We start from the raw sequence: 24,264 nt of genomic DNA on the forward strand, positions 1-24,264 counted from the left end.
CATACGAAAGGATCTACTCAATTGCCAAGCAAAGACATCTTTAGTAACAAGTGGAGTCTGGGAAAACTTAGATTCTTTAAAAAAAAATCAGTCCAAGTGGATTTAGGTTTCAAACAGATTTAGAAAAATTTTCTTTCACTATCTTACAGAAGCCTAGTGGTGATCACAGACTAACAGCACTTACCTTCACTACATACTTTGAGATATAGTGCAGCCATTTAGCAAGTTGATTACCAGCACGGTCCTGCATTTAGCACTCTACTGTCATAAGTAATTTAAATCACTCCAGTTACCTTGCAAAAATCTCATCATTCTTAAGATACAAGATGTATGTATTTCACACTCTGATCCCAGAATAATGATGTACTTCATATTTGTTCTTTTTGTGCAGTGATTAAAAGTTTTCTGACTTATCTGAACTTCCAAATATAACAGTCAGCAGATTTATTAGGGCTCACAGAATAGAGTGGGAAGCAGAACACAGAATAATGTTAATGTTTCAAAAGGCCTTTTACAGAGCTATTATTACTGTTATGTTGCAGTCAGTGCTTTTTTAATTACATTATTACATCCATGTTTTTATAATATTTTCTGTGTTTCATCATCAAACTTACATTTCCAAGGCTGGCCCTTGGATGAGGGGAGATCTTTAGATCTTTCAATCTAGATACAAGTTGAGGGCCCAGACTCTCAGCTAGAATCAAGCAGTCCGGCTCATTTGCTCACCATGTAATGATGCTGATGAAGGATGTGGCCCAATAGCACAACGCTTAAAAAGCTGTATGTCCTAAAATACATGCAGTTTAGTATTGGCCACGTTCATCCCTGGTGAAGGAACGCCGAAGCCTAGCGAATGCAGTATGACTTTGGGCAGGCTGGCACATCGCATCCTCCTTTCCAACTACAGCACGGTCCCGTAACGTATTACTCAAAGCGCTCTGCTGAAAACATGCCAGTGTAAAGACGTGATAGTTTGTCACTGCAAGAGAATGGGTATTTTTTCCAACTGTGTCCTGCTAATTAATCCAAGAGCATTTTCAAATAATTTAAGCGTTATCTTACAGATTGAGAGAAAAGCAAAACATTAACATATATAATTAAATAAGTGGGGAAAAAGATGAAAAATCATCAGAAAGTCAAGAGAGGAACACAAAAAGTGGCAGAATATTAGACTATTTCTCTGCCTCTAAATTCACTCATGACTTGGACAGGATGGATTCTCTTCTTTGCAGAACCTTTTCTGACAGCTGCATAGATTTCTTCTGGCTTCTCCCTTTTAATTAGGGGCTTCTTCTCTGGAGCCTTCATTCTCCACATCACAACAGGATGTCGTGGGCCAGTAGGACTCTGAATCTTGATAATCTTTGTGGATGCAATGTAGGACATCTTCACTGTCTGCACCACAGCATTCATTAAATTTTTGGCAGCCTGAATTAGTGAAGTGACGCTATCCAACTGTAATAAGAAACAGAAACATTAACCTAGGAGCCGGTCTGCTTTTAATCACATGTACTGAGGAATAAACAACGGTTAAAAAGTAAGACTAACATACCAAACACTAATTTCTTTGTTTTCCCTTGGTGCATTTGATCATTATATTTACATCCCACTGCTCAGACTTAAAATGATATCCAGAAATGTGTGCTGGCGGAATACAAATGCTTATGTAGATGATGTTTGTTGTTTTCTTTTTTTAAATGTGACTTCATGGTGCTTGTCTGTAGGGTCTCATTGCAATTACTACTGACAGGTAATGACACCACCTCAAAGACGAGCTATGAAAATGTGACCCATTACTTCCTTTCTATCTGCACTAGGCAAAGTCTCCAGCTGCTCCTGTCACATTCCAGGCTCCCACACATGCTCCTGAGCAATGCTGGGATACTGTGAAGTGGCTGGCTTTGTCAGAGCTGCTGAACCTAGTCTCAGCGGCCAAGATTTTTAAGGGTAATTAAAAGCGGGACAGCACACAGAAATTGCAGTGACTGTGCGGCCTCCCAAACTGCTTAAGCAGTGCCAACCTAAGAGGCAGAATGTGCAACAAACCCACCCCTATCACCTACTACCATCTCCAACAGCATACTATGCAGGTATACAAGTGTTAAAGCAAAGGCATTTTCCATCATTATTCATGGAAAGAGGAAACAGTGCATTGAATTCGAACTAAAAATGCTAACTGGAACAAAAGTGACGGCTTTAACAAGCGAGTTGGCTCTCCCGTGCTGCTCTGTAGTGTAATACAAGCAAACTCACTGATGGCACTGCTCCCTTCACACACTTGAGGCCTGCAGGCTGCACAGTGTCTGTGGGCTGAAAGCAGAGCGCGCTGGGGATGCTTCACTGCCTTCGTCACCTCCTCAGCCCCGACGCCTGCGGCAGCCTAGCCAGAGGCTGACTTACCAACGTTGCGCAGTCGCACTGTGCAAACAGCATATACGATCCTATGACGTGTGTTGAGTAGAGGCATTTTATTCTGCGTTAAGCCCCCAGTGAATCTTAATCTCCAGCTCCAGGCACAGATCTGGTCCAACATGCTCCAGAAAGAGATTTCAAGCAGGCTGTATACACAACAGTTACTACTCTGATGGGGAAAGCCTATCTCATGGGCTTTGGCTTGACAAAACCAAGAACAAGCACAAGTATTTGATAAAAGGCCAACACTGGCAGAAGTACCGATGCCTGTAATTGGCCATCGGTATTACTTCAACCCTTGGAAATGAGAAAAAGCCGCCTTCTCATTTCTCATGTGCTCAAAACGTAGACTGATAAGGCTTAGGCTTATCCTTTCAGAAGTAACAGGGACAACACACACAGAGAAGGGGAGGAATTGGGGTGGAGGGGGTGGTGTATGGGGGTGTCTTTCCATGTCTTGTGGTCTTAAAAGCCACGAGCAGAGAGCTCGGTGTATGTTTGCGACAGCTGTGTCTAATGTCAGGCATTGCACGCCACCCCGGGCACTGCAGAAGATACCGCCACACATCCGGTGCACTCAAACAGGAAAACGTTATACCATTTTAGGCAAAATGTTCACAATTTTATTTCTGGTCGTATGGAAACCCTTTTATTGACAGGGTTGGCTAACAACTGAATAATGCTGTATTTTGAGCACAGTACTTTTTGTACCATTAAGTTTCTTTTGGATTTATTTGCTTAAGGCTGTCTTCCCCCTTCAACTTTAGGTACCTTTGCTGTGGTCACAGTGCAGTGAAGAACTGCTAGGGACAAATATAGGGCATAAATCTGTATCTGTCTGAATAAATGAGCGGCTTTTTATCTTCACAGAAGACCACACGCTCCTATTTAATTACAAGGCTGCCAATTTCCATTTGGAAAGGAATCTCCAGTCTGAATACCTTTAAGAAAGCCCTGCTTTACATATTTTTTATTTTCTTTTAGCATTTAATACTTAAGTTATTATTTATTTACAAATATTTGCTATTATAAATGCTATTTAAAGAAATAAATACATTCTACCTGTCATTTTGTGATGTTCTCCCCAAAGCAGGGAAGAGAAGTGTTAAAAGTCAAATTTACGTCAGTGTGCCAGGGTAAGAACAGTACTGGTTTTAGAACCATATATAAACGTCAAATGCAAGATGGTCTGCTTTCTAGAGAGTATGCGTGCGCATACAGAACGTAAGACCGTGCACACATGCTTACATACTCGAAGCGCGTTTTTCACGAATATTTGTCACTTGTGTGTTTGCTAACGCTGAGGAAGCCCGCTATGGTTTGGATGTAAAAATACTAGGATTGCTCTATATAACTGGAGAGCCTGCATTTCAACTTCTAAATAGCCTCTTTGCTGAAACATTTGTCTTCTGTAAAAGCGATGAAGTCAGTTCTCTAAAAGGGTCGTTGGTTTTAGTGGGAGAATGCTCTTCAGCTTTGTTACCCAGCCCAACCAGAGTCTTTTGCAATATGCAGATTTGCAAACCGAGTTGTTAGGGAAGTGCCAAGGTCTTCCCCCCTTTGCCACCTGAAATGAACTGATCAGGTGAGAGGCGTGTGGTATCGTCTGTATTCATGTCGATTGTCTAACGCTTTATACACAAACACACAAATGCAAATAAGGCAATAGTAAAAATGCAGCCAAGGGGCTGGATTTAGTTGCTTTTTTGGCAACTCCTCTGAGCTGGCAGAAAAAGCCTCCAGTTAGTATCACATTTACTGCTTCTCTCTGGAAGTGCCAAAAAACCCCTTACCAATCTCCTCCTGCCTGCCCCCCCCCCCCCCCCCCCCAAAGTTAAAATACTAAGAGGGCTGGTTGAACGCACACATGTGTGATGGGAAACTGAAATTATCTCTATATGCCAAGAAAAGGTGTAAAATTTACCAGCTGGCCTCCTCTGAAGTTCATTCCCTGCTGCAGCATGTGAGCTTTTTAGAAAGGATTTCCAGTTTCTAATAGTCATGTAATCTTTGCACGGCAGTATTTTAACGTAAGCTGGTGGGTATATTTGGGGCTGTTAACTTCAGGGAAGCAGGCTGCCTAGCCACTCTGCGAGGTTTAGCAGTACAACAGCGGTTTTGTGATACGATTTGAAGCGAAGTTCAAAGCACATGGTGACCTCCAAGCCTAAAGCTTATTTCAAATGCTGCTTTTAAACCAAACATTCTGTAAACTTCAGGCTGTCAGTAAGTGTTCGGCTCGGAGGCCTTGGCATGACACTCCTGATACATCCTCGGTCCCCAGCGTAGCCCTTTTTCTAGGGAGGTCGACTACTGCTGTAGCATTCGCTCACTGGCAGGTGAACTGACATCCTGTCTGAATTTCAAACCGCTGAATACTGTCACAATACAGATTCTGTGGTTAGAAGGAACAGAAGAAGAGGGAGACGGTGTTTCATATGAACTTTTTTCTTTCATGCTAACTGGAGGATTAATTATACACACACAAAACTTTAACTATGTTATTTTCTAGACCAGCTGATGACACCATGAGCTTGACACCTTCTTAAGACCTTTGAACATCTTCCCCCCCCCCCCCCATGGTCACTATTGGTGGCATCATACGCACGCACTTTTCTAGCGTTGGCTGTGTAGTAACATCACTATGAAGCTGCTGTGCGCCAGAGGGGGCAAAAGAAATGATAGTTTCGTTTGTGGTGTATGGGCTTAACAGGCAGGTGTTTTTTTCTGAAGTTTCTCAGTGACTTCAGTGCCCATAAGCCTTCCACTTGTTTAAAGCTGCCTGGAGTTAGAGCCATGCTGGCAGGCTGGGCAGCGAGCTGGCCTGGGGGTCAGTGGCAGGGCTAGTGACTGCTGCTCTGGGAGCGCACAGAAAATAAATAACTCTGTTCGCATGGAAGGGAAAAAGCTTCTAGAAGGAACTGGTAGCAGCATCCAGGCAGGACAGAAGGTTGTCCCAAAACTTCATTCAGTTTTTACTGTGACTCCAGTTTATACTGGATATTTATATGGATATTTATATCCATATTTATATGGATAATGAAGGGGAGCCCTTTCAGGAGACCATTACAACTTCCTTGCCTTTGCTCTTCTGTAGAAACTGCACAGTTTGTTATCACCTCATTCTGGCACCTGTAGTTCCTGTCACAAAATGGCTGTGGCACAGTCCACAGCTGCTTCACCGCACCGTTGTGATCAAGAAAATGGTATTTTTATTCCTTAAACTACAATATCTATCTACTATAAACAAATAATAAATAAACTTCACAGGTTCTCATTTTGATGAGGTGGTAATTACAAACCAGTACATGGCATGTTAGCCTTGCCGTTTGATGCAAGCTCTGGGGTGTGGACACCTAGCAACTCCGGCATTTTAAATGCTAAAAATCTGAACACTGAATTATAAACCCAATTGTACAACTGTACCAAACTGGAGCGCCACAATCCCACTGCCCCCTTGCCATGCCAGAGGAACTGAAGACCTGCCATATTATTTAAGCAAGCGCTACAAACGATGCCCTGAAATACAAACAGGCTTGCAGAAACAGATACCGGAACCAAAAATACAAAAAAAGAGCTGCTGTGTGCCTCCCCGCTGAAAAGCAGACGACCTGCCTACCACTAAGGCTGTTTGAATTAGGGGGTTTGCTGCGGTTACTGTAGTGGCGGGGGGGGGGGGGGGGGGGGGGGGGGGTAGGTGGTGTCTGTCAGGACAGGCAGCAATTGCTGTTACTTCTTTTACTTTGCACAGGCAATGAAATATAGGGGCTTAATTCTGCCCTTTAGGCTGTCCAGCTCATTTGCAGTGTCTTAGTGTCCACGTTCCCCCTCATTCTGCTGTATGCATCTCACACTACTCTTGCTGCTATACAGAAAATGTCGCTATTGGGGGGGCGGGGGTGGGAGGTACTTCTTAACTGCATTCAAAATTTTGGAGAAGCTTTTAGAAGATGTTCTTGAACAGGTACTACAGATGGTAGGAATCAGGCCATACATTTTACCTTTTTTTTTTTGTCTCTAGAGAGCAGCTGTTTTTATACTTCACTGCCAGTAACATTATAGAGTTTGGTGTAAATCTGTTGTTCTTCTATAAATCTAATGTGCTCAAGGGCTGTATTCACTTGGATGCTTTTATCTCAGACATTCAGCAGGCTCTTCAAGGTCTCATATCTAGGAAAACTGATGAAATGAAACTTGGCATAAATGAAAGACTGATAAAATATTCATTGAGCATTTACGATCATTTCATTTAGAGAGATGTAGCTGCACACTCTTCAATGTGTAGCAAGCGGTACATAAAGATTCACTAGCAAAACAAACGAACAAACCAACCCCAAACTAAAAGCTGTTGGGTCACTGCTCTGCCCCCCCCCCACCCCTTTGCTCTTTCAGCACTTTCCATGGAGATGCAACCTTCCAGCCTCCACGCTCCACAGTCTGACTGTGTCAGTCAAGACAGTAATTCATTAAAGGGTTTAGGAAAAGCATCCCTTACCATATCTTTCCTCATTTAAATATGTTGTCTGTCCTGCGAGCATTAGTACTTTGTTTCCATTGCAAAAGGAATACAGAACGATTCTATAACCACTGTAACTTCCTATTATGGTGAATCACAGAAGATACAGGCCTTAAGATAGTAATTTAAAAAAAAAAAAAAAAAACCACAAACCCCAAAGCCTGCCACCAACAAAAAATCAGACTGGCAGCCCCCATGTTGAAATCGACTCTCTCTCCTCTCCAGCACGTGCATTCCTCTTCTGTAATGAGTCCTGTGTGCAAGTAAGCACACTCTCCATTGAACAACAAAGCTGAACAAAAGGGAGTTCAGAAAAAAATGAATTTTGAAACTTTATTTTCAATTTGTTCACCTGCATTGTATTTTTCACATTTTTATAAAATAATTTCATGTCTTGGCAGTAGTAGCAATCCATTACTATAAGAAGTTTAATAATATAATAACTGATATGGTCAGTTATTTTTATTTAACATTCAGAATGATTCAGAGAATCATGACTTAGAATTTAAAGAAACCCTTTCTCTGTCAAAGTATTTTCTGTTCAGTGTACTAAGAAATGCTTGCCTTGTCATGTGTCAGGAGAAGCTGCTTCTGTAGCGGTTAAACAAATACAGCATTTCCATATTCTCAAAGCATGTAAGTCAGTCAGTCTCCCCCTCACATTGTTTGCGTAGATTTGCAGGCGCTGTCTCTTTGACAGCAAGAAGTGGCAGACAATTGCCTTCTGTAAAATAAAGCTGTAAGAGACTTCGCAAAACAATACTCACAAAACATTTCGTGATAGGTAACGTGCAAGTCTGCTAGAACCTCAGTTGTGATACTCTGGATTGGTCTGCTGTGAGCACTGATTTTTTTTTTTGCAGGGAACTGAAGTAAGTTTTACTATTTGAGCAGAGATTTATCTATTGCCTGTTTATAATCTCCCAGGTCCTATTTACAGTTCAACCAAACTTTGATTTTTCACACAGGTGGGAACTAAGAATTGAATATCAAATACACAGTTCTTTCTTTAATGAATGTTCGAAGTCTGAACTTAAAATTCCTTTGGAAAGAGGGTCTGTTATTAAAAATTTATCTTAATCGAACCGCTAGGTTTAAATACATTCCTAGAAGCAAATACTGAGAGACTAAGATGGAATTTTTAGTCGACAACTACTGCTGAGAATAACATGAATGTTACGTTTCTATGAAGAGTAGCGAGCTTCTGAGTAGTGCTGCATTTAAAGTAAGATGTACTTATTACATTGTGCTTTTTATTTTCTTCCCACTTTTTTACTATGTGTAGCAGTTTGCTGTTGTGAATTATTTTATGGTTCTTTCACTAAAGTTGCTATGTAATAAAGTGATTGAATTCCTTAAGATTAAAAGTAGCAGAATAATGCAAACAGGTAAATTATTAAGCGCAAAATCCTGACTGTTGAAGCCATCAGAGCTTTCCTTGGCCTGGGCCAGGATCTTAACACTAGTTACCTGCCTGTTTTCTGAGCTGAGGATGTTTACAGTTCCAGTTTTTTCCCCACCCAGAATAGTGACAATTTCATTTTACCGAAAATGGAGATCTTAGTGTAACAGTGATACTAGAAGATAGGTGTTCAAGGAAGCGCAGGAAGAACTTCAAGAGTTGGAAGCACTTCATTAACTACCGTGTTTCTTCATCTAACTGCCAGATGATACCTAAAACCTACCATGGGTTCAAGCCCAGTACAGGTTATATATAAAATACGCCGAAGGGAGACTTGCCGCTGCGATTCTTTTTTCCCATTACTGGAAACTGTTCCCTCTGCCTTTGCCCACCTCTGCTTTGCCACGCTCTCCCTGTGGGATAGCGGAGAGCTTTCATCCCCATTTGTGGGACTGGCCTCGGGAAATCTGCCTGACCATTCGGGTGGGTAATCTGGGGCTGTTTATTTTCAATGAGCCGAGTTCTCCTAAAAATGTGTCTATTCCGCTGGTTATCCATGCCTGCCTGTCTATCTGGTAATTACATTATACACCTCAAGTGTACTGGGGTTTGTTCTGCGGTTTACCTGTTTTTCAGGCGGGGAAATTGAATCAAATGAACTAAACAACTAACCGTTACCAGAATCTGCTTCAGGCTATGTAAGATTCAAAGAACTGAAACTGAGTCCTATAATTAGACCAGGCCCCGTGTCCAAGTTAAACGATAAACAACTTATGTAAGTACTGTAAAGCTGTTGCCCTGAAACACCATAATGGAACATATGCTTAGACAGGTGGTTAGCTCCCTCCCTCCCCAGCACTGCTGCCTTCACTTGCACAAGGTTTTAAAGAAAGGAAACTATGTTTTAAAAAACAGGTCCTTGAGAAAAAGAGAATCATGGTTTAATATAAATCCTCGCCGTGCTGTTTCAATCAGTTGCTTTAGTCTGTGAAGAAAAGGAGCGCTTGGTGCAATACTTTAAATGCACTGAGGCTAACAACTGTAAAATACATCCTGATTTTGCTAATTAGCAAAGTAATTATTATTAGGAAAAGTTAACTGTCTTGTAGTGCACATTACCAGTAACATTTCTTGCCGCTTTAAATTACTTTTTCTCGGTAGATGCAGTTTAGAAAGCAATGGCAACTGAGCTGTCTGTAAGTAATTAACAGGAAAAAACATATCCCTTGCTTTGCTTCCGAAGGCCAGGAGTCTCCTATACATGCACCTACTGGCCTACAGTAGGCAAAAGCAGTGGAAGATGCAGTGTTATTACATATTTAAAAAAAAAAAAAAAACAACCCACAAACCCCAAACCCACAGCAAAACATTTCTGTCAACTCTCGGGGGGGCGGAAAAAAAAAAAAAAAGTAACTCTCAGGTGTTAACGTCCATTTTTGGAAAGTAAGCTTTTTATTATTTTTCAGAATCGAATAGCGATATAGGAAGTAATTTTATGCATAGTGTAAAGCCCTAGAAGTAGCCTTCCACCATTAGTTCAAACAAGCTGAACTACAAGTTCCCAATGACATGGAGAAATAGCATTTTGGCAATATAGGAAGTAATCTTATGCCTAGTGTAAAGCCCTACAAGTAGCCTTCCACCATTAGTTCAAACAAGCTGAACTACAAGTTCCCAATGACACGGAGAAATAGCAGCAAGGAGAAACAAACGGGCTGAACAAGGAGCAGCAGCTGTGCCTCTGGCACACGCAGGCATCAGCTTTGTCAGAACGGCAGCTATGGCCTTAAAGCAAGGCAAAAGAGAATTTTTTTTTCACTGAAGGTCGCGCAGCAGTAAAAGCAAGACAGCGGTACTGAAGTCAGCAGAACAAACTGCCTACCTATAATAAATCAAGTGGGCTGTTACTGTAGCCAGTTATTTCAGTATGATTGCCAGCCTGCTGCTTAACCCTCTCTTCCCGTTCTTCAGTCCTACAGGAGTCCTAGGAAGCCGTTCTGCCCATCCTGACTTCTCTTTTTAGGAGGAAAAAGCAAACCCAAGCAGAAACCCTAAAAGGAACCGGAATGCACTGCTCCCCATCCCCAACCCTGCCAGAGGAGCAGCTCTTTTAGAAAGAGTTCAGCGAAACGCCAGCTCTTGCTGCGTGGCTCCTCTCTAGCGGTAACCGAAAGCCTCCAGCTGTAACGCAGGCGTCGAGCGGCTTTGCCAGCTGCCGCAGCCCTCACGCTGGCTGAGACAGGCTTTTCCTGGGGTACGCTCATCCGAGGATCGGCACTCTGACAGCGAAAGGCCTGGCGGCAGCTTACACATACCCCACCTTGGGTTCTTCTACGTGCTAGCTTATAGCTTTGACGCCATGGGGTTTTACCTGCAGTATAGCCTTCAAACCTGAAAGATGATCGTAGCAGTATCGTGCGGGGAACTTTTGATTTAACTGGCATGGGAACTCAGCAGCACCTCGGTAAGTGAAGTAGACATTTAAATCCAGCCTTGAAGCATGAAGTTAGAAGTATTAAAGCACCTAGATTTGGCAGTTGGCTAAAAGTGGACTTATGTCACTGTGTCAGTCGGTCTGGTTCTTGAGATACCAACAGGAAGAGTCGAAGATAAATCAAATAATGAGACATTTGCAGGAAAAATAGAGTGAAACAGCCTTCAGTGCACAGGTAAGGCTGGCTAACCTGAGAGATCTTTTCTATGCCATTTATCAAATTCTGTGATACTGTAACTATTGAGAACTCTCTTCCAGACTTCTCTTTCGTTTTTAAGGCCAAAAAGCGTTTTCTCCCTTGCCAAATACAATATAAAATGAAATACAAGAAGATAATGACTGTAAAATAGCACAAAACAGAACTGCCTGGCACAAGTCAGAGAGTGCAATGCTCACATGTAAGTTATGTTAATTTTCTGCCCTGTGATCTAATTCTCTTTATTTAAAGCCACTGTTGGGAAAAAAGGAAGCTGTCAACGTGCAAGCCTATCGTTGTGCAGTACTTTTTCCTTGTAAATGAATCATCACATTATCTACATAAATGAATGCAATTACTGCCAATCTGCATACTGCAAATGTTACCCCATTATTTTGTGCCTGAAGAGGCACAAATTAATTCCAATTAAGAGAAGGAATTGTCCATTTCCTGTTTAATCACACCTAGTGAAGACTTACTGAATCCTCACCATTCTTACTTGTGCAGCTTACAAATTGGCAATGCTAGCTGCATTATTTTAAAATGTAAGTATTTTATGGGAGCACGGAAGACTTAAATATTGATCAACAAATTTGTAATAAATGAAAAAAACCCAAAACCACAGTGAAGGAAGAACTAGAAGCTAATGATTCATTCACACATCTCTTCCTCTCTTTTTCTGTACATGACCCTTCAGAACCGCCATCACCGGGGCTCTGAGCATTACTGCGCCGCTGACTAGAATGCAGGTACTGCAGCTCGGGGCAGAGCAGTGAGAAAGGCAGGTGTCCACACAACTGGAGTACAACTACAGGATTAGGTGGCCTCAAGCCAAAAAGCCACTAATGGAGGAGAGCAGTTCGGAGGACGGATACCGAAGCATTCCAACTGCACCAGGCAAACTGGCCTGCTTAGCCTACACTAGCGATATGGCAGGGTATTAATTTTAAGTAAGAAACATTCCAGGGGAGGTTGTCAGAGGAGTGTTAGAGGGCAGACAAGGACAAGGGCACAGGGGCCACAGATGAAGAACAACTAAAGAAGGTGATAATATGTGATACAGAGAATGACTGACTGTGAGCTGTGTTTGTGGGTTACAACATACTTTTTCATATGTATAATGCTCTCTGTTGTCATGGGCATAATTCCCAAACTGAACTATGCTGGCAGTCACCCGTACCTCCTTAGGTGCAGTGCTTCTATAGATGAGAATCCGTTTTCCTCTTGACAGAGGTGCCCTTACACCGTGGCACTGCTGACCACTGTTACGTAGTAGTATATAAGGTTAACCTGTAATGCCATTTTGTGTCTACTTTACTTTCTCCTCCATAGCTTCATCCAGAAACAGATACTGGTAAGGCAGATGTTGTGACTTAGCTCTATTTCAAGAAGATCGTTCTTTTACAGTTCTACAAATATGTAACAGAATAACGCTACATCCTCTGCTCTTCATCCCTCTATGCCTTCCTCTGACTTGGTCTTTAGGCTTCAACAGAGGATTTTTTTTTTTTTTTCCATGAACCACTACTCTTGAGAGGAAAAAACTTCTTTAAAATTCCTTGAGGCTGATTTAAATCCGAGATCCTTGTGCACAGGTATTATTGTCGGAATAAGGGAACCATGGGGTGGATGTAAGTGCCATTTTACATCCATACAACAGTGCTTTGATGTGTGGATTTGTGGTCTGTCACCAGCTTTTGCTCGGTCACACTTACTTTGTACAGCAAAGTTGACACTAACCATCTGAACATGGAAATGTGTCATTTCTGACAGGAGAGGTTCCTCCTCAGCTCTTCTGTTTGCATACACCTATCGTGGCTCGTGAGGGAAACAGGGCATAACAGAAGGGAACTGCGAGGAGCCAACAACAGACAGCTGAGGGACGACCAAGAAGTCCAATCTTGCGTATACATGTACATGGGTACAGAAGAATCGCAGGGAAATGGTGAAAACAAAAAATGGAGCAACCTGTAAGTATGTTCCTAATGCCCTTTCTAATACATTTTTTTCCTGTAGGAGATCTTCACTATCCAGAGGAAGGATACAGTTGCAGGTATTTTGAGACTCATGATTTTTTTTTACTTAATACGTAATAAAAAATTTGCTGTCTGCAAGTGTGTGCCCTCTTTCTTTTTTTTTAATCATGCCTGATGTCTCTTCTGATTCTCATTCTTTATTAGCATAAACAGATAAATGAGAGAAGGTCAGGACTGGGGAGAATATAATCCTATTCCAGCTACAGTTCTGACTGCTTGAAAAAAGACCTTTGCTATTGATTTTATGTGAGCCAAATCTGAAGATTTTGTAGTGTTGCATAAGCCATAAAAAAAAAAAACCAACCCAAACCACCAAACCCTTTTGGCCAGAAGAGTGAAATTCAGCTGCCTGAGCAGATACCTGATGGATAATCAGGGCACAGATGTTCTGTCTGCTCAGAGTTTTTTCCTTACTATACTCCCAGATCTTCTGTGTGTGACAGAGGGAGGGAGAGAGAGAACCTGTGTGCATTCTTACACGGAACTTTCTTTTGTCACTTTTTTCCAAGGCCAGCCAAGCTACATGATCAAATTCTAAAGCCCCTACATGGACTTTCAAAGCCAGAATTTTCTCCACCTTTTAAAGAAAGCATCATTTTATCAAATTGTAAGATTTTAAAGAAAGCATCATCAAAGATCATTTTCAATGATCAGCCACTTTGTATCAGTAGTGAATTTCTCTCCCTCTCTGCTTATCACCTTATCCATACAACATATTTTTAATTCCCATATTCTCCTAAAATTGAAGCAAGTCAAACACAAATAAGTCCATTTACCTATAGATTAAAACAAGCCTTACAGGAAAGCCATCATGGTTTGGTTTGGTTGCATTTTCACATAACCACAATTTTAACTGAAAAGGGACAGTTGAGCACAATCATGAATGCCCTCCCTTCCCAATTACAGACATTTAAACCAGTGAGACTTTTTTTTTTTTTTAGATTTTATAAAATTTTCCTCTCTTTTATAAGCATAATCATATCACTTGCATTAAAAACAGAAAATACAATCACTGTTGGAGCATTTTCCAAGACTGCTTCAACAGAGTAACAACCGGAATTTACAGCATCTCACCTTGACTCCACAAAACACTTCCAAAACTGTCCAGGACTCCAAGCATGTTCTTAATTTCTACTGACTCCAAGCTAAGCACCTCTTTAAGTGTGTTTATTGAACTGGGACTGAGTTAAGCATTTATTTGGACAAGTACTTGCCTTCTTGAACTGGAACTCCTGGATGCACACAATATATGTCCTCATCCTCCTTCCTTGAAACAGGATTAAGATTTATAGTCATCCCTCTGGGATTATGAATTAAGTTTGGCTTTTTGTTTTTAGAATTAAGATTTTTGCACCAGTATTACATACTTCCCACTGTTGACATATGAGTGACACAGTAAAAAGGTAAAGAAAACAATGTATCATTACAGCAGGGGAAAAAAAAAAAAGCAAGAACCAAACTAGGCTTCTAAAATTTCTTGCAGTGAGTTGACCAATCATCAGTTGCATTCAGTAATGAAACAGGACCAGGAAAATTACAGGTCGTATCTATCAGGTGGTATGCAGATTTTTGTAGGTGAAGGCCCTATGTGAATCCAAATTTGCCAAAGTAGTGGACAATTCAAATCTGATAAACACTGTGATGTGCAAGAAGCTGTATCTTTTAACTACTTTTGTAAGCAAATGAGGTTTATCCATCTGGTTTGTGCATTTGTTCATTTGTCCATCCTCCAGTAACTTTTTAACTTACTAGTTAGCTGAACCCAGAGTTCCAAATTTCACAAGAATAACAAAAAGACAAATAATAAATCTCTACCAGATTACAACATCAGTGACTGTGTAGAGGAAAAAAAAAAGGAGTCCCAAATAAGAGGTCCCAGAGAAGAAAAGAGAGAGACAGCCCAGTTCTTGTTGGCTCCAAAGTGGGTGGCCAGCAGCCTGTCAGCGCCGCCTGTGCAGTCAGTATCTGCACCGCTGTAGTGGACTCTGGGGGAGGTTTATGGCAGACGCAAGGCTTGCTCTATCCATCTATCTATCATGATATCACTCATGAATGGGGGAGCATGTTAGAAGCACAGAAGTTGGGGTGAAGAGCACTAGCACTCAAAGTAGAGGTGAATAGTTTATGTGCAGGTGAGTGGGAGAATGAAGCACTGGAACAAGGCCTCTAAGCACAGAGGGATACGGGGATTTCTGGTGTGTGGGACCATTGGAAGTAGGCTACAGACAGCATGGGGAAGTTGAGCAGCGGTAGCAGAGGACACGTGCACAAAGGGCATGAACCAATGAAATCTGGCTTTATTAACCAATGCTGCTCATGGAACTGCTTGTTAAAAGAAAGAAGAAACAGATAATGAAGATAAACCTGTTTAATTTAGAACCCAAGTGAAAACAAGTATTTTCTTCAGAAAGTATATATTCTATTCAAAATTACTCATCTGTAGGTTCCAGAGGTTTAAATATGGTCTCCGAATTATCATTTGAATAGCCAATAAAAAATATCATACAAAAATCAATTTCACAGATCAGCAATAGAGGGTTCATTTCTGATTAGTTTATAAACAATATAAAAATAGTTTTACTGATATATATATTCCAGACTATGTGAATGTGAAGTTATCGGAAAGTATTTAAATGGTGAGAATGTGGGAAGCTTTTGTCAACTGGTTTTTGTACCATTTAGCAGATTTTTATGTCTTGAAATCATAATCCCATATGCTACTAACAGTAATAAGCAAAGACTACGTGAAGGTGCTACATGAACGCCCATGAGCAGATTTGTGCTGAGGACACGTGCACAGAAGTTCCACAAAATCACAAAGAGCATCTTTCCATGGCTAATGATACTTAGCTGTGACGGAGCTAATGACTCCTTAGTCAACAGAAGCAAGAACTCTACTCAAGAATCAAGTCACCTTGCTCTTAATTTTCTTTATTTCTGGAGGGATGTGGAACATCCTTCATCTTTTCCTTCTGAACTGGAAGTACATCTTTGGGGATTTCTTTTTGACTATAGACACACATACATACGCCATATATGTAAGTAAATGAACCGCTACCTTAAAATGGGTCACAGTTCTTAAAACCAAATTACTCCAGAATAACAGTGAAGAATATTATGTTTTGAGAATTTAAAAGAAAAAAAAAAAAAACCTGCAAGTGATTGCTGTTCCTTTTAAGCCACAAGTCTTCGATTCTCTGTGTTAAGTGAGTGTAAAAAAAAGTGGGGAATGAAACAACATTCAGGACTACACTGGAACATCTCACAAGCACAGGAAAGCACAACTCAAATTTAAGATTTATTTTGATTAACAGAGTAATTTATACCATTCTTCTACTTACAGCAGACATGATGAGCTCTCCACCTAGGTTCTGGATTTCTGCTTTAACTTGACTGCAGATTTTGAGCTGATGGGAGTACAGCTTGATCTGTTCCAGGTAAGCCAACAAATCCTGTTTGCACGATTGGTCTGGACACTGAAGATTAAGAAAAGAACAATTAAGAACACATTTCAGTAACTCGTCTCAGACATCAGGTTAATACTTCACTGAGGGGTATTCAAATTGCACGCGAGTGGTAGCCTTGCTTTTCACTGCAGCTGTATCAGGTTGTGTAGTTCAGTCCTCTTGTGAAGCTTTTTAACAAAATAATTCGATAAGCTCAGAATAATCCTAAACTTCCTCATATTCGCTTTTATTTAACACTGTTGGGCTTGCCTTAGCAGTATTTCTAAACACAATTTCTAAACACATTCTTTAATGTATAGAATAATTACTTTCCCTTCAATTCCTAAGATGTTATGATTTCTTTTCAAGAAGATACCGACATTAACAGTAATACTTATGTGGCAAATGTAAACATAAATGAAGAGTAATGTTAACATTTATATGAAAATATGCTTTATCTTCTAATACAATCTATGGTTTTTTGCGTTCCATCCAGAGTTTATTCAACTTGATCCGCAGATCTTCTTTATCAGTGGGAACAGGAAAATAAGAATGTCCTACGGAAAACTCGACGATTTCAATAATTTCAACACCATAGTATTTCTTTATAAAAATAGCATCTTTCTACCCTCATGTCTGTGAACTCTCAAAAAACTTGGAGTACTTGGCAGGGGGCGGATATTGCTCTGTGAGTACCAGGCTAGACACCTAAGGCCTGTGTGCATTTATTCTAAAGCTGCTTTTCATTGCTATGGCAGATAAAGGGATCTTAAAGTGAATGGAGAGTCCCTACCGTGCTACCACAGCTCTAAAATGTGAGCATGATAAATAAGAAATAGATCCTTACCGTTTTTGAGACATGTTTTTAGCCTGTGTGCTATAAATGTGGTCACTTTGCTTTGATAGGAAATTGTGTTCAGCTTTGTATATTAAAAAAGAAAAGATAACGTTCCCACCAACTGCACCGGCAACGACCATCTATGGTTTTGTACAGTTACTAAACCTTTGGTCTGATGGAGTTGTGGTCAATGCAGTAGTGATTTAAATCCAAAACCTGCTAGAAGTCAGAAAAAGCACCAGGTCTACTTAATTCATGAAATACTTTACCTAAACTACTGGCTTTGCTGAAGAAACTTGCTACTTGTTTAAAATGGGGAGGGGGTGGGGGGTGTGATCATTCTACTTTTCATGACTATGCAATAGAACAGAAATGTTTGGTTAAGCAAACAAGTTCCTGTTTTAGATTTAGGAAAAAATTACAAGGAATAATGAAAAAATTGAAGTGAACAATTTTAAATTAATTAAGATGAATTAAATGTCAGTCCTTACCTCGTGCTCTGCTAGATCCACTACTAGAATGTCTTCTGTACTTTGGCATAGTTTAGAAGAAAAATAGGTGAGTTTTTTTGACATCCTCTCTTTCTTATGTGTCACGTTTTCATAGTCTTAGCATATTACAGAAAACTATACTAAAATACATCTTTGTTTCCTTCTTACTCAACAATGCTTTAAGAATGGCACAAATCAGTATTTAAATACTGGTACCTCAGTGACTGTTTAGAAAACTGGAATACTTGGTTGTTTATTTAATTTTAATTAATAAAAATCTGTCCTTCCAGTCAAATGCAACTGTAATCCCTTTAAACATCAGAACTAATTATATCAAGACAGGGTATATTTCCTGGAACGAGGTGCTTGCTCAATTTTTGCTTTTCCTCTTCTTAAATACACTGTGATTTATTTTCTTTCCCACTGGAAAAACTCAAAGAGATGGGCAGATAAGGTGCCAATATAGTGTCTCATCCACTTCAGAGAGTGACAATGTCAATTACAGAAGTTCAGAGACAAGAATATTTTAACCTTATTATATAGTACTCTTTTATATAATAATATTGTCAGGCCAGTCACATTTACTATCTTCTTTATACACCATTAGAGAAGAAATGTGTAACATTTTAGGAATGCTAAAGATGATATGCATCAAAGATCAGGAAATTGCCACTCAAGAACAAGACCTTGAGGTTAAAATATGAAAACACTGGTTCAGTGCTCAGTAGCATTCAAAAAAAGCAAATGCTAGGCATTATTAGGAAAAGACTTCTGCAATGTAATTACACAACTGTACAATACTGTGGTAAACCCACAGCTTTACTACCCCGTGTAGGTATGGTGCATCTTTCCCCTGTCTTGCCCTTTACAAGGCACGTAAGAGAACAGAAGGACAACAAAGATTTTCATGAAGACAGGTACTCTTTCCTCCAATACAGAACCAAGAGGTCACTGAAGTAGCTAGCGTGAGTTCAAAACAAAAGGAGATGGTTCTTAACACTGTGGTGTTAAGTTGCAGAAATCTTTGTTGCACAATGGTTACACTAAAAGCTTACGTGGGTTAAAAAAAATTACTGGACTAACTAATGAAAAAAGTATCAAGGACTATTTAATGTATGAAGTGTATCAAAAATATGTACAGTTAAGAAATTTCCTGAATGGCTGCTGGAGGTAGGGAGATCATATTGTGGAAGTATCATGAAACACACGCCATTATCTCACCGAGTTGTGTGTATATTCACTATTAACGATTGTCAGCAACAGGATATTGGCCTAATGAACCTATGGTCTGACCAAGTGTGCTCATTTTTATCGACTTTACCCATAAAACTTTGCAAGATGATATGATCGAGGCAGGGACCAACACAATACAAAGAAGAGGGATTTACAGGGCTATAGATAACATTCTACACTACTTTAAGTAGGATATAAAGTACTACAAAAAAAATTTAAAGTGCCATGTCTTATAGCATATCCAAATCAACTATAAACAGATGTTAGGAAGAAATGTACTCTCTGGAGAGGATATTCCATAAGGAATCCTCTACATATTGCTCAGAAGCATCTGGTACAAGCAACACTTGCTTACTAGTGAAACCAAACACTAGGCTGCAACAGAAGGACAATTAATAAATTCCAATTTTAATCATCCTACAGGCAACTGATGGTTACCTGTTTAACGCCTCACATTCTTAGCTAGAGAGCCTGGCAAATTATGCGCAGTTCCTTCCCATACATATTGAAAGTAGTGGGGTGTTAACAAGAGCCTTCCATAAGAACAGGATCAGAACTGACTTGCATCCGAAAGATGAGGTGGTGTTTTACCTAACAGAAGTAATAGCCACAGAAACCTCAAAGTGATTTGATAAATTATGCAGTGATAAAAAACACAATGAAGCCAACATTCACAATCCAAGTGGGAAAAAAAGCCACTGACACAGCAGCGGCCCAAAAGGCCAAGACAAACAATTCTGCAGGGAATTCTGACTGTAAGCAATATTGTTCTTGCTTTGCTTTGCTTTAATTCCTTCGTTAACAGTCAGTAGCATTTCTCTAGACTCTGAAGCTGTCTTCATGGTGATTACTACTGATATATTCACACAGACCCATTAGTATAAATACAGAAATTACTGCAACTATTTGTTAATTGTAAGCTTTTAGGTAAGATGATCTAGTAATCAGATCATCTTTCTAGCACATCTGCTTGGATCGTACTTATCAGCTAATCATTTTAAAGGATGCATTTTTAATTTCACTTTCAGGAAAACTTTTTTCAAGTACATGAAATCAGCTTCTAAGTCAGGAGACCAGCTGGTTCTACAGAAGGAGAGGTTTCATATTGAGCCCTATGCTTCCAGAATTGAAAAGCAGTTAACATTTTATTGCGTTGCTGTATTGATCCTGACCAAGAGCCCACTGTACACCGAGGAGTTACTGACCCACGCAGCGGTTAACCTGAGCAGGGCCAGGCCCGCGCTGTGCGTACCGCTCGGCCTTCAGGCCGTGCCACGGTGCACAAACCCCTGGGCCGCAGCATACGGCTAACTAGCCCATGGCTGCAGAGGCGCCTGCGGGCAGCGTCCACTTGGTGCTGGTGATTCGGCCACCTGCGTACCCTTGCCTTTATCTAGGGCTGCAGAAAGTTCTCATGTGACCAGCGTGTTGGACGGTGGAAATGAGAGAGTTGTTGCCTTGTAAGAAAGAAGAAAAGGAAAAAAAAAAAAGAAAAAAAAATCCCGTAATAGCACCAATGAGCAAAATGGGGGAGTCTCTTCTATGGACAGGGTCTGCCCAGCATGCTGTGCGCAGCGTGGAGGCCCGGTTGGTGCTCCATCGCCTTCAGTTCCCACCACTGGAAAGGATGTAAGATTACCTACACTATTCTTTCCTTACATTGTTAGCTCTGACAAATAGCATTTTAAATGACACCTCACAGCGTCTGAGTGCCTTTCTTACTGGGACCATAATGGACCGGCACCTCCTGGTGCAAACCAACTGGAACGCTGAGGAGGCTTTTAATAAAGCTCTTAATCTCCAGCACATTCCATTAAAACCACGATGTACTAACTGCCTTAATTATCTTAGGGCTTTCAGGTCACAAATTTGACAATGAATTTGAAACAATCTTAAACTAAATTTATTAGCAATGTGATTAATTACCCTAGGTTTACGTTGATGCTGTACTGTGATTATTTTCACAGTTGTTAACTCTGAGTCATCTTAAAGTGCTGTGAGTATGGACTGAACTGTAACTGAATTCTGCTAATTGTACCAGTTTCCCTTTCCTTCAAACACAGGACGAGGGATTTATAAAAACCTGAAATGAAGAACAGTGTATCAGAGCGGTGCTGTTGTGGCTGGTGAGTTATAAAATACTGCAAATACAGTTCCAGGGTGTTGCCCCCCCCCCCCCCCCCCCCCCAACAGAAAAACTGTATGACTGATGTAATTCCACAGTTCTCAATTTTGAACCTCTGAAATTACATGGAGTGTGAACCAAAATAATTCATTTGAAAATGTTTTATGAAAAGGTCAAAGAGATACCACAATGATTCTTCATTACGATTGCTTATTTTGGGTTCTTGCTCAGGCCTGGAGTTAGAGGGAGGAAACAGCATGAGGTGGGTTTTTTTATCTTTTCTTCCTTACATGTAGCTTTGAATACTGAAAATGCAATCATACATTACTGTGCTCCTGTTAACTGCAAAGGCAGAGTAATAGTTGAGTCACGGGACAACAGCGAACAGTAAAGTGATGTGGCCTAATTAAATGACAGTGTCAGAAATGCTAACGAATACGTACAGGGTAGCCTAAGCTCACCAGCATGTGGTGAAAAAGTGTCCAGAAAAGTATGCACAGTAAGAATGCTAAGGACCTGTAACAGTTGAAAACTGGTACAATGTAGAGCCGTCTATTTTTTCTTTTCAAGCAAATCCATTTTTACATGGAGTAAAAATTCCACATAATTTAGATGTTACTGAAAGGCAACAGGTGAAAAATTCCACTAAAAAGTATTAATGCTGCTGAGAAAAGCACTCATCAAACCTCATGAGAATTCCTGTTCCCCTCTGGACACCAAATTCTTGAAGGGTTCCTTCAGTTTGGACCAACTCCAGAGAACAGCTATGAGGTAACCCAGAGGAATGTAAAGTTTCTTTTATTTCAGGACCCCAAGAGAGCAAGGCATAAGAAATTTGGTAAAATAGCAGTGAGAAAAGGAATTATTGGTCTCCACAAATACCTTGGAGATCAAGAAAAAAAAAACAGTGAGAAAAGAGCTCTGAGAGTTAAAGGATGATTTGGCACGGGGAAAAAAGGTTATAGTCGAATGATTTCTCGCTATAATGAGAGGATTGTATTAAGCATCTTTGTAGTAGGAGGAGTAAAGGCGAGATTCTCTTTTTTACTACGTTTGGCACATGCCTAGCAATGACTGTAGTGGTGTTCACCACAGAGGTACTGGAAGGGCTGCTCTGGTTCATCTTTTTTTTTTTTAATTGTATATGCTCATTTGCTTCTAGTGTTTATAATGTGGAATCACATCTAAAATACACCTATAACTGACAAGCGTATTTCAGGTGCATGCAAGATGCCACAGGGAATAAATACCAGGGGTCAGGTGGCTCAAAGGTATCAACTGTGTGCAAGCTCTGAGCTAGGCCAAATGGAAATAATTTGAGTGACCAGCAAAAAACCAAAAAAACCAAAACCAACCAAACAAAAAAACCCACCAAAAAAACCCCAGTAAAAAGGTTACAATAACTTGAATGATGTCACATTTCCCAGCAGCTATAAGGGTACACACAAATTATGAGCACTAATGATTCATGGCTACTTTTTCCTCTCACTAATTTGTTCATGTTTCTACTCTGGAGTCACCTCGAGACTGCAGGAATGCAGAGGCCGAAACTCCAACTTTCCCAAAGGGTATGTACATAGAAACCCATCAATGCATCAATGCTCCAAAGAAACAGCCAGTGTTGGTGGGCAGAGAGAGGAAAGATAACCTAGGTACAGCAAAAGCACCGATTCTGTAACATCCCTAGAGATTAGGGCGGAGAACAAGTAATTTCAAAGACAGAGAAGGAAAGCGCATAACCTTACTGAGCACGGCGCTGAGACCTAGCACCCGTCCAAAACAGTGAGCCCGCGCCGCAGAACTCTATGCCAATGCAACAATCCTGTGTTCCCACATGTAAGCTGACTCACGTTGTTTCTGGGTAATTTACCAGTCAAGAACCGACTATACTATGCATCTAAAATGTTACGTTCAGAGCTTAAAGGAGCTATGAATATATATATATTTCTATGTACATACATACATATCTATTCATATATACTGTAACTCTAAAATGTGGCATTCAGAGCTTAAAGGAGCTCACAAATATATGTCCAAATACCTATGTACATAAATGTATGGACATACACATCTGTGACCTAAGTACACGTACATTTATGTGTGTTTTTAAGTGCATGTAAACAGCCATATTGATACGTATGAAGAAGAGAATCACACATACAATTAATACAGGATCTATGTATCCATCCCTTCAGAAATCGAGAAGAAAAGGAAAAAATCAGACAGGTAGATCTAAAAATGTCACAAGTGCTTTTGTCAGTGACCTTCTTAAGTGTTGGAGGTTCTGTGGACAGATTAATCTGTGAGAGTTTAATGCACTACTGCATAAATAACCTACCTGATTGGCAATCAGCCGTGCGAGGACATCCATCCTCGATCCTGACTCTGAAATCATTTTTGCTGCATTAATTACATCAGATGTGTTCTTCAGTGGTCCTCTACCCCTTCAAATGAAACAAAGAACCCTGTTACATTATTCAGAAAGTGAGAATAAATCATATCCATGCAAATTAGGCACAGAAGAACTCAATTGAATAAAACAACTAATTCATATAGAAGCAACACTAATTAAATCCCCACCCCTGCAACTGTTTTGTTTTCATGTCCCACCAATTTGTATTGTTTGGCATCAAGTGGATGCAGATGCACCAGAAAGATGTCACGCAGTTCTTTCATACCGGAAGCACAACCCATGCCAAATCCTGACGATACCGATTCTAAGAGAGTACTTGGGCTGTTCGCTTTTCTTGTGGTTATATGAAGTGTACGTTCCTTTCCCTTCCAGGAATTTTCTAGTAAATGTGTTCAAAGAAAGTTCAGCACAGTGATGCATTCTGAGACTCATTATGGGTATCTGGTCAGAAAAACTAGTCCTTTTTTTATTTAATTGGTGTACACAAGCATGAATGAAAATGTATGAACAGGGCTGCAATTAAAACTAACAAATGCCACTCAAAATACAGATATGCCATACCTCGAAGTACTTTCCAAATAATTTCATAAATTATTCAAAGAACAATTTTCAGTTTAGGAAAACTGTAAAGTTGTTGTGAACAGTGTGTCAAGCAGCCAACC

General features: G+C 40.3%; 1 protein-coding gene across 3 annotated transcripts in view; it reads right to left on the reverse strand.

The window, feature by feature from the left end:
* Positions 1–1,167: 1,167 nt before the first annotated feature.
* Positions 1,168–24,264, reverse strand: part of CTNNA3 (catenin alpha 3) — a 544,923-nt gene continuing 521,826 nt past the window's right edge. Inside the window, exons 16-18 of one of the 3 annotated variants that reach the window (XM_075717289.1) lie at positions 23,528–23,633; positions 16,398–16,532; positions 1,168–1,455 (exon numbers count right to left, since the gene is read on the reverse strand). In XM_075717289.1, coding sequence (XP_075573404.1) covers positions 1,168–1,455; positions 16,398–16,532; positions 23,528–23,633 — 529 coding nt within the window. The remainder of the gene's footprint in view (positions 1,456–16,397; positions 16,533–23,527; positions 23,634–24,264) is intronic. The other 2 variants (XM_075717291.1, XM_075717292.1) reach the window with 2 other exon arrangements.

The sequence above is a fragment of the Pelecanus crispus genome, chromosome 10, assembly GCF_030463565.1.
Source record: "Pelecanus crispus isolate bPelCri1 chromosome 10, bPelCri1.pri, whole genome shotgun sequence".
In the NCBI taxonomy this organism is placed as follows: Eukaryota; Metazoa; Chordata; class Aves; order Pelecaniformes; family Pelecanidae; genus Pelecanus; species Pelecanus crispus.